At 41.9% G+C, this 14,848-nt stretch overlaps 1 protein-coding gene across 2 annotated transcripts in view; it reads right to left on the reverse strand.

Annotated features, from left to right (window-relative positions):
• Positions 1-14,848, reverse strand: part of plcl2 (phospholipase C like 2) — a 31,994-nt gene that overhangs the window by 3,573 nt on the left and 13,573 nt on the right. The window contains exons 2-4 of one of the 2 annotated variants that reach the window (XM_030784107.1): positions 10,803-13,289; positions 9,140-9,343; positions 4,886-4,961 (exon numbers count right to left, since the gene is read on the reverse strand). In XM_030784107.1, coding sequence (XP_030639967.1) covers positions 4,886-4,961; positions 9,140-9,343; positions 10,803-13,289 — 2,767 coding nt within the window. The remainder of the gene's footprint in view (positions 1-4,885; positions 4,962-9,139; positions 9,344-10,802; positions 13,290-14,848) is intronic. The other variant, XM_030784108.1, reaches the window with a different exon arrangement.

Here is a 14,848-nt window from a genome sequence, read left to right on the forward strand (position 1 = left end):
CTGTTCTACTCCAGTGTGTGTTTAGGGTATAAGCTGGTTTAAGCCAGTACCTGTTAGTGGGAATGAGGCTTTATATTGTCATTTTTCTTCTTGAGTAGCATGTTACAAACAGGAAGAATAATCCAGACTGACAAGGCTGGGAAGCAGGTGTCCAAGACACAAGGGGTGGGGGGAGGAGGGGGTAAGAGAGAGGGAGAAACAGAGAAAACAGAAAGAGACAGAGAGGAAGGAAGACAGAGAGCGACTCCTTAAGAGAGGCAGCGTGTGGGTAAAGCAGACAGACATGGAATCCTTTCAGGCTACATTAGCATCAAGATTCAGAGCAGAGAAGGGATTTGTCACCGGAGGACGTCTCTCTCTCTCTCTCTGGCATTCTCTTTTTACCCTTCCCTCCCTCTCTCTCTCCCTCTTAAAGACCAGAATGCTGAGAAGAAACAGAGCTTCATATATGCAGGCTTCTCAGACCAGACAGGTTTTACTTGGACCAGTGTTGCAACAACAAAACTGTCTGATGAATCAAGGCCACTGTTTGTTGGAAGTGTCTTCATTATTCCATAGACTTACTGACTGACTAAGGACAGATCACCAAAGCCTAGCAAATCTGTTGTCCTTCCTTTTACCCCAGAAACACGTCTCTGAAATAAGCTCGCTCACTCACACCTTAGGACTCCAGTAACAACTCATTTTTAACTAAACTTACGTCCGGAGGCGTGTATGAATAGAAAATAATTAACTTCACGGTGATGTGCTGTAAAGAGAAGAGCTAGAACGTGAGGTTTAAATGTGCATTTTAAGGCCGTCCGGAGTTAATACACCGGTGTCACACACAGCCTTTCCGCTGTGTTAACTTCTGTGGTGGGCTCTTGTGTAAGTAAACAGGTCGTCTCCCGTGCCCTGGGAGACGACTGCTGTAACTAGTCAGATGTAGCCGACTGTTCGTTTAATGAAGCGTGACCGAGCTGAAGATGGCAGGCAACAAGCAAACACACACGCACACACACAGACACACACACACAGCGATCAGACTTTTCCTCATGGCAGGGGTTGCCTAGCAACCTACTGTAAGGGCTGAGTGGGGGAAACCCACTCCATTTCGAGAAAGAAAAAAAAAAAAAAACTGGGGGTGTTGGTTGGTTCTTGTTCTTAAGAGCGTGTACTTGACGACAAGCCGAGCAGACGCCACAAAAGAACTCAGGCAGTTCATTAACACTGCGTAACAAACTGACACATGGAGAGGATTCACACCAGAGCAGAGTCACTCTTTACCACCCCCACCCCCCCAAACACACCCCCTTTTTTTTACGGCCCCTGTTATTGCCTGCAGGTACAAAAAGGAGAAGCTGATGTCGCGAGTTGTCACGGTAAAATGTCGTATAAAGTAATGAAGGTTTGCCAGGTGCCTGGCACAGAGAGGAACAGAGCTGGGACAAAGCTGTAAAAAAGGGCCATCTTATCGCTTCCCCCCCTCCAGCGGGATAATGCATCGTAAATTCAGCTTCTCCATTCCGCCTTCGCAGCGGGACTATCCAAAAGCCTTCAAGGTCAAAACCCTAAGTTTAACAACGATCCTCTTGTCTGCTGCTACCATAATCTAAATATTTATTTTTACATAGCCCATTTAAACAACCACGCTAACAGCCACGTACCAGTTATGGAGCACGACAGTAAGCCCTAAATGACAACATACACAAATGAACAATTTGTGAGCATATATATATATATATATACACACACACACACACACAGATGTATATACGTCTCACTTTCATCAGTAAATGAATTGTAGTTATATCACTGCCTGGAAGGAAAACCAATCTTGTTTTTGAGGCTAATGTGCTGGAGCATCAGATTCGGAGCAGGTATTTGACCGATTCGTCTTGTGACGTGACTGGAAACCTGGCATGACTTGCGTGGTTCTGATCTGGTTCTGGAATTGTGTTGAGTTATGTGTCACGTCCCCCTAACATCGTACACAGATACCTGGAGCCTTTTCTCTCCCTGTGTGAGCAGCGTTGATGGATTATTCAGGTCTAGCTGTTTGATATCGGAGTTTTCCACTGGCCTCCATGGGGAATGGAGCTAGTATTGACCCATTTTCCTTTGCACAAAAAAAAGTCACTCCTGATCCTGCAAGGATAACAGCTGGCCAGTAGTGACTATTCCCCACAGAAGACCTTCATTAATTCCATTCAGTTTGCCATTCGGTGCCCCACACCATGCCAGTGATAATATTGTACACCAAGTCCAGATTATGTCTAATGGAGCACGAGGAAATTTCAAACACTCATTTATACGGCCATTGGGAGAGAGACGTTGGTGTGCACATACAGTGAATTATCAGTCCATTCCCACATTGGGCTGTAACGCTGTGATGTGAAACTTTAGGTTATACGGTAAACGGTCTAGGGCTGCACGGTTTGGTCAAAAAAATCATATCGCGGCTAGACAGAAACGTTTCGCGGCTAGACAACATCTCACACGTTTGTTTAGTCTAAAATCAGATAAAGGCATAGAACTACACTAGGATGTTCTGAAATAATTAGGTCAACTCAATAAAAACCTTAAAATAACTGAACTACTCAATGAAAAATGATACGACTTGTTTAGAACCTTTCAAAAAAGGATTTCTCACAGAATGTCATGCATATAAAGTCACCAGCAATTGTTTGTTTTAGTTCAGGTCGGTTTTCGTCTGTCTTTTTTTCCTTTCATACATAAATTCCTTGTAAAGCTCTAAGTTGTCATTAAGTATGGCGTAATGCCTGACGGGGTGTCCAAAAAACTAATGAACAAGTCGGAAGAAAGGAAGATGCGGGTTCACTGATTTAAAATGATGACTAAACTTCTGACTGGATTTATGACTAAGATGTACAGACATACAAGCTTGACACTTACCAGCCAATCAGACACAAGTATTTTCCATTGTCACTTTATATTATAAATATATTTCATTCAATTGGAGCCTTTTGTGGTTTAGCAATCGCACGTGGACATATCGTGATTTCAATTTTGAGGTAGCAGCAGAGACTTTAACTTACTGCACGTGCTTCAGGTTTTCTACTCACTGGTTTTCCAGCTTGACACGCCAACACAATAGACAATGAATATTTTATAGGGCAACAACCTCAAAATCAATACAAGCAGCAGGCTGTCCTTTTCCATGCTGGAGATGTAGCAAAATACATAATGTGGTGACAATGGCATTATCAAACTGTGAAAACAAACACATGCACGCACACACGTACACGTACACACACACGCACGCACACGTACACACACGTATACACATGTACACACATGTACACGTACACACACAAACACACAAGCACACACACACAGACACACACGCACATACATACATACATATATATATATATTTATATCTATATCTATATATATATATATATATGTGTGTGTGTGTATATAGATAGATAGATAGATAGATAGATAGATAGATAGATAGATAGATAGATAGACGCATAGATAGATAGATAGATAGATAGATAGATAGATAGATAGATGTGTTTATACACATATAAATACCCATTTTCGGAGAGGGAAACTGAGTGGGGTGGGATGACCTAGTCACATAACTGAACGGCTCAGTAGAACTTGCCCTAGCCATGAATTATTGACAGGCAGCCAATAAAACATCTGACACACAAAGCCAATGGAAAAAGTTAATTATGTTGGAAAAAAAAAACACCCACCGTGCCATCAATCCAATAAATCAAAGTAAACCTAAACAGATACAGAGTTACGTAAGTGCTTTTTGAGCTTAAATTTGGCTGGAAATGGAAATGGAGTTGAGTAAAGGCTAGTGAGCGGTAAATGAGCTTCCAGAGCATTCTGTGCCAAGATTCCATCACTTGGGATCAATGAGATATGCTGCCAGCCAGCTGCTTGGACGAGCTGCCAATCACGGTTGCCTAGCAACCGCATCACACTCGGGGGATGTGTAAACAGTGTATCTGACCAGTGTTAAGTCAACACATTAGCGGAGGCCAAGAAAGCCAGCTTCCCTGAGATTCCACTGACAGAAAGCATAGACATATTAAGCTACAGAGAGAACAGTCAGAATTGAAAAATAAAGAAAACTTTAAAACCCGAAAAAATGTGTATCACTACACAAGTTCTCTGAGCGCCGAAGGGTTTAAAAAGAAAGTCTGTTTTCTCTTGTTAAATAAATACACACGTGCATAACCAATTTAAATACTACCACCCCAACCTGACTTGCAAACTAAAGTCCACATCTATAATCAAGCCCACTCACACTGATCACAGCCCTTCTTTTCTTTCTTTTGCATAATCCTGTTTCTCTACATGCAGCAAATACATTAAAAAGGGGTGGGGGGGGTGAGCTTCATAAAACAAAATACCGCCTTTTCTTCAGGTTGATCACACCCTTTCATTTGTAATGAAAAGCATCTGAAACTCCTGTGAGGTGTTGGAGCTGTTAAACGTTCTCATTCAACGCAGGGCTTTGATATGACAGTGCCAGAGTGCCAGCTATTTACTCTGAACCTAACCCTTTTTCATCAGTCAACAGAGGCCTTGTCACCATTGATATACAATTAGGACTGAAAAAAAAAAAAAAAAAGAGATGAAATTGGGTATCACAGCCAGAACATCACACAGGTGAAGTCCAAAAAAACAAAAAACAAAAGCTTATACAATAACATTTACATAACATGGAAGGATGTGCTTTGTTTATTTTCTTTGAGGGTTTAATTTTTTTTTTCTTTGAACTCTTTCATATTTTCCGGGCTCTTCCGCCCTGATCCGAGGGAAATCGGGACAACAGGATATATAATCAACAGGTTGATTATCAAGATTCCAAGAAACAGCATTAGAAGTAGAACAGCATTCTGTCTCTGTTTCTCACCTGCTCTCTGGACCTGCAGAATCTTCTCGTAAACAACCTCCCAGTTCTCCAGCAATGCCCTACTGGTCTGCATCATCTGAGGACAGAGGAAGCAAGACAACACACAGCAAGAGCAAGACAAAAATATTAGTACCTGTAGAATAAAAAACAAGAAAGCAAGAAAAGAAAAACAAATTAAGGAGATAATCACTTCAAAATACAACTGTCGGCTCCCAAGATTTGCAATTTGCTGTAATCTTTTCTCCCTGGCCATGTAAACGCTGGCAACCAAACAGTGCTTTTGTGCTGGTCGAAACACAGGGCAAATCTAGACATCAACATGTCTGTTGACACGTTGTTAATCAGAGTGTGCTCTTCAAAAAGCTTTTTCGGTACTGTAAGCATTGTACGTTCACTTAAACAAAAGATGAATACCATCGTCCCATAAGTTTTTACACGGTGACCTGTTTTGACAAACTAGGGTCTGAACTCGTCTGCCTTCACTCTGAAAGTTAGATGGATGATGCAAGCCATGACGTAATCGTTTTAAAGTACACACACACACACAGACACACAGACACACACAGACACCCTGCTGACGTGGATCTACATGTTCAGTCGTGTGACTGTCTCGGTCAGAAGCTTTGTGTAATCTATTCAGACAGAGCTCTCTCTCTCTGACTGAAGCCCACTGCTCCTCCGTCCTCTGTTAACCTTCAGCGTTCGGCGACCAGACTGACAGAGCGCTTCGCTCATGGACACTGATTTGAATCGTAACGCCGCGTTCGTTTTCGTAACACGCCTACCCAAACACTTGTTATTAACGTTTTCAAGGTCCAAAAAAAAAAACGAGTCTAAGCGACCTCCCACAGCTGCTCTTTGTCTGGTGTAAGATCCTGTTGCTCGGCCATAAACAGAAAAGTGGCTCAAAACAAACAGTTTTTGTATTGATTTAGCAGAATAAATGATTCACGTTATTTTGCCAAATAATGGTAATATAAAGATGTTGCAGAATGGCTGATGTATAACCACTGAATCCTAGGTTAATGCAGTCATGTTTTGAGGTGCGACAGCACGTGGACTTCCATTAGCCTCTTCATTTATAACTGCACTCCTGTGCTCAGATCCCTATCCACCATCCAAGGTTATTCTCCAAATTAATTGAGGGCACACACTCTGGGTGACCTCTAGACTGTCGATATTCCCACGCTGACTCTTCACACAACCTCCCCCCCCCCGTTAGGTCTTTAAGCTTTTACAGATCGGAAAAAAGACATATTCGGTTCGCCCTGTATCCAAACATGGAAAGCGGCCTCAAATTACACGTCGCGTAACTCTTACTTGACCTGAACCGACCGACGCTGAGCCGTCATCTTGTGCGAACACAAATCATTAGCTCTTGCTGTCTGTTGTAATTAGCCATTCCCCTAAGAAAAAAAATGCACAAGCTGAAATTGGAGAGGACTTTTAACTTCATTGTCGAGTTGATGGCCCAATTAGCCTAGCTCTATTACAATTAGCACCAAGGCATGGGGCTTTATGGACTTCAGATTATCCTAATTGTCTTGTATATTAAAAAAAAACCAAAACAAGTGAAGGACAGACATTGGAAGAAAACTGCACTTAGAAAAGGAAGTAAAAGCAGAAATGCTGTTTTTTTAACCAAGCCTTTCCCTGAGCTTGGTCACGCCCTACGACAAATTAATCGTGCGGCGGTGCCAACTTTGCAGCATGCTGGGACAAAGTCTGGATCAAACTCTGAGGGCAAATGATGAAACTCCTGTTTCAAAACCTTATTGCTCTTCCACCATAACCCTACAACCAACAAACCACCCAGAAATACAGAGTCTTCGCCGTGTTCACCTAAATTTGCATTCGAACACTACAAAAGCATGTCTACAAAAACAAACAAACAAACAAAAAAAAACCCCAACACAACAAAAAACAAACCCTGAACTATAAAGAATTTTTTTTAACACAGACAGGCGCCCACAAGACATTTGGGAAATCTCACATCCGTGTGGTGGGTTTTGTGCTCAGTGACTGTGGGGCAGAGGAGGATACTCTGTGTGGAGTCTACTCAGTCCTGTTCCACAGCTGCAGAAACAGACTTGGGCTTTGACGTGCCCACTGTGATTGTGTTAGCAATGGCTACAGAAATTACAACCTTGGTGTCAGACCTACCACTATGCCACAGTATTTATAGCTCAAGGGACTGAGGAGGTGGAACCGGAGACATCACTGCATCTCTCTGAGTGTGTGTGTGTGTGTGTGTGTGTGTGCCCAGTTACTGCTAAACACAAAGTGCTCGGTCGAGATTTCAAAAGGACCTGCTTTGTTTTGCGGCAATTTGTTTACAAATGCTTCATCTCTGCTCTTTTTTTTTTATCTTTTGGCACTCCATCGCATGTCGAAATAAGTTACAAAACTCTCTAAACATGAAGCCGTGAAATTTCCAGCGCAGATGCAGGGGCAGATGCAGAGGCAAGGAAACGTAAAGTGACCGAGGACAGCACATGGCTTCAATCGTCAGTCGGTTTTATAACGCGCTGTCCTCTGGATTTCAGAAATGAGCACAGTTGTGCGCGTGAACACAGTTGACTGAGTGCAGGCCTTGGATCTAACAGGCTGTTGAAAACACTGATCCACACAAAGGCACAGTCAGACAGATCAATAGCTCTGGATGTAAGAGATGTCTACAGGGGAAATGATGATGAAATGAAAACGAAAAGGAGGCTCTTTGAAAGCATTGTTTATAAATCCTGTTAACTCTGCCTTTTTTCATGTCTTTCTTATCATACTGTTGTCTCTCTCTGTCTATCTTTTGGCTTGACCGATAAATCTGACAGCAGTTTTGAGATGATAATCTTTTTTGGCCTATATAAAAGGCAACACAGAGGTCACTCTCTCAGTGCTATTTCAGCAGGAAAAAAAAGAAGATTTTCAGATTTTTTTTTAAATACAATATTCAAACTTCTACGGGAACGCAAAGACTGTGGACAAATCCTACCTGTGAATAATGATTTATTAAATTTAATGTTATGTGCTCGCACATATGTTCATGCCGATCTCTGACCGGCCTTGTCAAATTACATTTTGCTGCTATAAAGATATTTCAGAGCACAAAACTCTTCACAGATGTTATTTTGTCCCCTGAGAATTGGTGGTGAAGAGGGCCCTCAGTAACAGGATGACACACTTCTGTCGAGAGTCTGCAATTGCATTTTCGTTGCCCTTCTGTAATTTCCAGTGAGACAGTTCTGTGTGTGTGTGTGTGTGCGTGTGTGTGTGTGAAGATTGAGACATCAAGAATACATTAAGCAAATGAAACTCAAAGCCGTGCTAATGAAATTCTCGGCCGCGGCTCGCCATCCAACCTTTGCCTTCCACAGTATATACATATGATAGGCTCCATCCTAATACATATTTTGCTAATATATCATATGTGTTCTGCACTGTGAATATTAAAAACATACATATGTCTGAGGTAGAGTACAAATCTCTGCCTTAAGCAAATGCAAAATTATGTACAGGTGCCAGATCAGTGATGTGCCTGTCCGAATGACAAACAAATCACGTCACTTTTTAAATATAAAATTAGAACATTACATACAGATTATGTTACTAAGGCCTAGAGCCAAGAAAATTATCATTGTTAATTCATTCACACTAAATTACATTCCACTCCAACGCTGATAGTAAGTGACTGCGGCTCGAAGCAAATATTATGTTTCCCGGAACGGCGTTGAATTTGCAGAAGGAAAAAAAAAGGTGAGAGAGGTCCTCAGGTAAAGAGTTAATGAGTCACTAATATTTTGTCATTTTGAATCAATATTGAAAAGGCCCAAATCTATTACATAACTCCGCTGGAACGGTCTAAACACTGACCCTATTATTTTAGTCCTCTTACCCAACACTCTTTGTGTCTCCATAATTACTGAATTACACTCAGATAATCATTTTTCAGACAATGCTTTGGGCAACAATATTCAATCAAGTCCTGAGAACACATTTGGAACGCCATTGTATTTCTTAAAGGACAATCCAAAAAGACATCAATGACCTTTGAAGCACATAGCGATCCCATTAATGTATGTCTAACCAGTCAATATACCAACATGTCGAAGGCCAACAAATTTTTACAAAACATTGTCACAGATTGCCTAATATCTATGGGACATGGTCCTTGCGTAATATTTCACAGGCTTGTAAAATAAAGTGCTATCCAAAACTAAGAGTAAAATTATGAACTGCACCCTCTCTCTTTAAACTCACCATTTCATAAGCAGTGACCACCTTTTTCAACATGTCAGGTAGGAGTCCTTGGACCTCCAGTGTGGGGTACTGGTCCTTGAGGTTGAAGAGCAGGACAGGGGTATTGTCTGACCCCAGCAGACGAGAGGAGAGGGCCAGGATGCACTGCTTAAGGTTGGCCACCGCAGACATGCCACACAGTTCTTTAAACGCCACTATTGCATTCTGCAAATTTCAAACAGCACAGGGAGACAATAGCCTTCATGAGCGTGCATAAAAACAAAAGGGAGAGAATGCATTTGGAAAAGTTTTCACTCTCAATATGAGGTTGGGTATTTGTGCATATTAACAAGAATAGTGGCACCAGCCATTGTGGAGAACAAAACAAAGAGTGTAGTGTGACCTAATTTAATGAACTACTGGCAGAGTGCTGCAAAGAGCCTACTGACTTCCTCATAGTAAGAGTTCTCTGATCTTTGAACCAGCAAGAGTTGCAAAAGGAAGTGGTTTTGCAAATGTGTTACCTGCAAGAGTACTGTACAAGTAACTACAATTTGTTTTTTTTTAAAAGGACTGTTATAGTTTACAGCTGCTTCAATTACATTCAGGAACTTGTGAATTGTTTTTACAGGAAGCATGCAGCATAAACAACACTATTCAAATAACCCTTCACCCGTATAGAATTCCACAAAAGAAAAACCATACTGTCAAAGAAAAAGAGAATATGTGTGCAGCATCCCTAAGATAAAACTGGTTCGTAAAGTTTCGTGCAGTCCAACAACAGACTGCATGAAAATTTTTGGCCAATCTTTTTTTCAACAACAGAAAAAAAGAGATTGAACTTTTGCATACATCTAAGCTGAACACTGAATCAGGGAGTGAGGAACATCAAGAATGTGGAATCCCCTTGATAAATTAAAAAAAAAAAACCCCTCAAAGTAGCTAGAATTACATCATCAACATTCTTCCCTAACATCAAATGTTTTCTCTCTCTCTGACTTAATGGTGGTTACCCTACCTTCTTTCAAATGGCTTAATCTCTTTTTGAGAATTACGGTCGACATGTGCCTGAGGACACAGACACTCACATCAATGTTATATAAGAGATTTTCCATATAAAATATTAAAGGGAATTCGGCTAAGCCTCTACCTGTATGTCTCGACATAGCCCCAATTCTCATTGTTATAAGAGGGATCTTACCAGTCTGCCAATGAGCTTTAAAGTCTTCTTGTGTGCGTCTTGCCAGTTGCGCAACATCAAGGGATTATATCAAATCTGATTAAATCAGCCCTTGTGGCTTTGTTTTTTCCCTGGCCAAAAGGGCTCCCAGTTCAAACAGACAGGGCTTTTCTAGGTAAAGCTTGCTATCATCTATCTTTTACACTTGAGTCAGGTCTTTGATATTTTTTATATATCATTCTTAAACAAAATATTTTTCACACTCTTCAAAAGGAATCAATTTGTCACACACAAGTCAACTCCCTCATCAAGATGCACTGCTAGTGGTACTGTAACACACTGAATCACTGGGCACCGTGAGGCACCGTAAAGGAGTTCATAATATAATTGACTTTTCAGTCCAATCATTCATAAAAGAAGAGAAGGCGGAAGAGAGCACCTTCCACTGAAAGGTAAAGAAAAGAGAGAGGAAAGCAGTCTTGTAAAAATTATACACAGCCATACCTGCATGTTCTCTCTGAGGTCAGTGGCCTCTCGCAGTGGCTGTGTGGCAGTTTTGAAGACCTCATCTACAGCCTTGATAAGCAGTATCCTCATGGTTGCGTACTCTCGGCTCCGCTTGCCTTTTCGGACCGAAAGCCCTCTTTTATGTGGCTTACCCCCACCTCGCCGATTGGTGATGGCCACGTGAACAAACAGCCAGGCGTGAGGAAGGATCTCCCCAGTCAGAGACTGGAGTGGAATATGCCGGAAGCCTGGCTGTAGACACTCAAAGGGAATCGTGTACTGACCAATGAACTCATCTCCAATGTAGTCATCGTCCAGCACAACGAAGCGTACCATAGCCAGCTCCGGAAGGTTAATCTGAAACTCAAAACTCTCGTCAAACAAGGGGTTGTCACCATTCTGATTGACCGTTTTAGTCCTTTGCTCAGCACAGTCGGCAGGAATGCCGTGGATCTCAACATATACGTAGGGATCCACCACATCCCCTTTGGCACCTGAGCCTTTGGGTTTGGGGAAATTTTGTCCACTGATGATCTTTATGTGAAGGAGCTGAGGAGACACTCCGGGCACCGAGTCCTTCGTGTTGGCACTGAAATAAGACACCTGCTCTCTCATGATGGCCGGACGCAGCACATAGCCACAATTTCCATTTTGTCTGAACCAACCAATGTTTAGGTCCATCATCAAACCAGGGGTCTGGTAGTTCATGGCTACTATTTGGCAACCGCACTTCCAAAAGTCCTGAGGATTCATGTTGCTCGAATCAATACGCATCGGACTTGGGTATACTCTAGCAAGAAACTTTTTGTTGTAGTTCACAAAGTCCCCAGGGCATTCGGTAGCACACCGACTGGCAAAGACCTCATTGAATGAGCAAAGCTCCCAGTGCTTCTGGTTCTGGAATGCTGTTGGAAAATCTTTGAATTGAATAGACTTACACAAGGTTACCAAGTCAGAGAGGTCTTTAGACAGCTGAAATTTTTTGGGTGGAGAAACAGTCTGTTGCTCACCTCCATCAATGCTCATCCTTTGTGACATCTCTGCCCCCTCGTCCTCGTCCGTCACCTCACCTTCAGTGCTTGTGCAAGTGCTATTCAGTTTTTTTCCCTTTAGAAGAATCTTACCCTTAAGCTCTAAAGGAGAAGGGAGGTAACTATCCTCAGGCTTTGGAGGATCTGTGTGAATTTTATCCCCAAGTATTTTCTTGAGGTGTTGGAACATGACCTTCTGTTGTTTCAGGGAACAGTGGTTTTCCAAACACAGGATGAGAGGGAATTCAGAAGCCACAAAGGCATATTTGTTTATGATGTCAATCACACTGCGGAAGACGATTTGTGAGGTCATTGTATGACCAGTGTAAATGACTGGTTCGTTGTCCGGCCCATCCCACACATCAAGCTCTACACTTCGGCAGCCCATCTTCAAGGCTCGAATGTATCCCGTGATGTCTGAGGGACCCCTGAACTGATCTTCAATCAGGTAAGTGTTGTGGGAAGAGTTGATGTAATAGTGGGAAAGAGGTTGGTTCATGTCTTGGCACACTGTCTTTTGTTCAGGATCAAAAATGTGGCAGTCGGACGACATGAGGTAATTGGTGAAGCCATCCAAGGACAGCCAGCCCTTAAGTTGCCCCTCCTTGGAGGGTTCGTATCTCTGAATGACCTCCAAACTGGTATCTTCACTCACTTGGGCCATGCCTTGCTCCGCTTCAAGAAACATCATCAAGTCCTTGGTATCCAGAAATTCCTTGTTGCTAGAGAACTGAACCAACAAGAAGTAAATTTCTGGTCTTGTGCAAAGGTCATGAAAGACTTCCATGAACTCTTCCTGAGTAACATCACACCCAATTTTATCTTTCGCTTTGTGCAATTCCTTGAACTTGAGCTCAATCTTAACATTTTTGAGTCCTTGATTCAAGTTTTTGATCAGCTGTACAGCAGAACACAGACTTATTAGCTTGCTGTTCTTGACATCAGCTTCCTCAAAGAGTTCAGACAACCAGGAGAACCGCAGGTTGTTCTGACTGCTCTCAATCATGTTCAGTGTGTGTTTCCCATAGGATATCAGGTACCTCAGGCCTGTCACCCATATGTTCGCCACATCAGCTGAATTCGCCACCAAGTCCAGAGACTCATAATTCTCCCCGTAGATGATCGAGAATGCACAGTCCTCCGAAATCTGGTCATAAATTCCATTGGTCCTGAAAGTATCCGTGTTCTTGCCAGTCCGCACCTCCTTGATGGATTTGACGTCAATCTTTGCCTTCTCTGATTCTTTCTTAGAAGGTTCCCACCTGAGAGACTGCATATCAGCGTCGAGGAGGAAGTAGCGGTGATAAACGCGGGAATTGGACCGCACCTTCCTCAGCTCAGAGCCCTCGACCATGGCGTTGATGCAGTCACTCGCACTGCTGATCTTCTTTTCCGTGGGCATGCTGCTGAAGGAAACCGTCTTCTTCCTCTCCTTCCGTTGTCTCGAACCATCCTGAAAATCATACCAGTGCAAAAAGTCAACACTCAACACTGATTATAATGAGAAAGTGTAATCTGAAGTTCAATCATTTCACAACCAAATAAAAGTTTCAGAAGCAAACATTCACTAAATGCATTTGTTCAAGAAGAAAATTAGCTCTAAAATTAACTCTAATTTTAAAAAATGTTGAGGTTTCTGAACAAACACATCAAGTTTTATTCATCTTTGACGCCGAGTTTCTTCACAACTTTTCAACAAATTCAGAATAATTCGCTAAGTCTATAAGTAGTCCAAATTCTGCTGTCTGATTTATTTTGGAATTCCACGACATGCTCAAACTGAAGACCCAGCAGGTTTAGCAAGCTTATATGGTGCTAACTTGGTTGACAGCACCACAAAGTGCACACCTCTCTGTTGCAATGACTTTGTTAGCCTGTCAGCTTATTTGACCGAAGTGAGAAAGTGGTCTAACCAAGAAAATCCATGATATGATTACTTTAAGTTTAGCTGGAGGATAACTGGGCTTAGGAAGTGTTTAAGAAGCGTCTCTCCTGTCTCAAACAGATTCCTACATGACTTATACAGTAGACTTAGAGGGTTGTCTTAGCCTAGATTAGCATGACTCAACTCTGACTGGAGCCACAAAAAAGTTTTCTGGAGGACATCACTTAGTCATAATTAATCGACTCGACTTCCAATTAATCAGTTACAGATGTATCAAGTCCTCAAAGGAACACTAAAATGATTTATTCAAGCTAAACTGATGCTTAGTGCTCAAAGAATGATACCTAAAGATTTCCACTCTCTGTTTGCTGCATTATCATTGTATTATTCATGAATATAAATTGGTGTAAATAAAGAACTGTCTGAGTGTGACCAAGCCAATTTATACAATCTGCCCATAGAGTGACGTTTTCATTTCTTTTATGGATCTCGTGGCCCAGAGGGAACGAAACTAGCCATAATTAAGTGAACAACTGGACTACAAGATTTCCCCGAACTGCGACCAAATTACTCACTGGGGCAAGTAAGGCTTAGGGGAAATGTCACTCTTCAATCACTGTAAAATATTTGTATTATAAAAGCTATGTATTGTGGGTAATGTAATTCCCACTATAAGCTATATATTCAGTTGTAATTGAGTCTGTAGGCCTACGTCTAATCATACTATAGGCCTACTCACTGTTATCCTTTTTCATATGAGACTGGAGAGAAAATTCTGAACTACTGACCCAAAAGAAAGGTTGTAAGCACTGTGTTCCAACTGTTCCTTGTCCTTTAACTATGACTGGAGATCTGCTTTGAACAAGACAATTCACTTACAGGCCAGTTGCAAAAACACAAAGAAAAAAAAAAGATGACTGGTACTCTCGACTTGGTATTTTCATTTGTTTTCTGATGAACTTGTTTACAACCACATTAACATGTCCACTTCGTCCACAATGTCTCTATGTCACGTGCTCTTCTTATCGCTCACTGTGCTATATGATTAACATAACAATGAACCGTTTGAGCTTCATTGTGACATTTGTCTCTTTGGACACCAAGTGAAGACAACCTGTGGTTTGGAA

Source organism: Chanos chanos, chromosome 9 (assembly GCF_902362185.1).
Source record: "Chanos chanos chromosome 9, fChaCha1.1, whole genome shotgun sequence".
NCBI classification, from domain to species: Eukaryota; Metazoa; Chordata; class Actinopteri; order Gonorynchiformes; family Chanidae; genus Chanos; species Chanos chanos.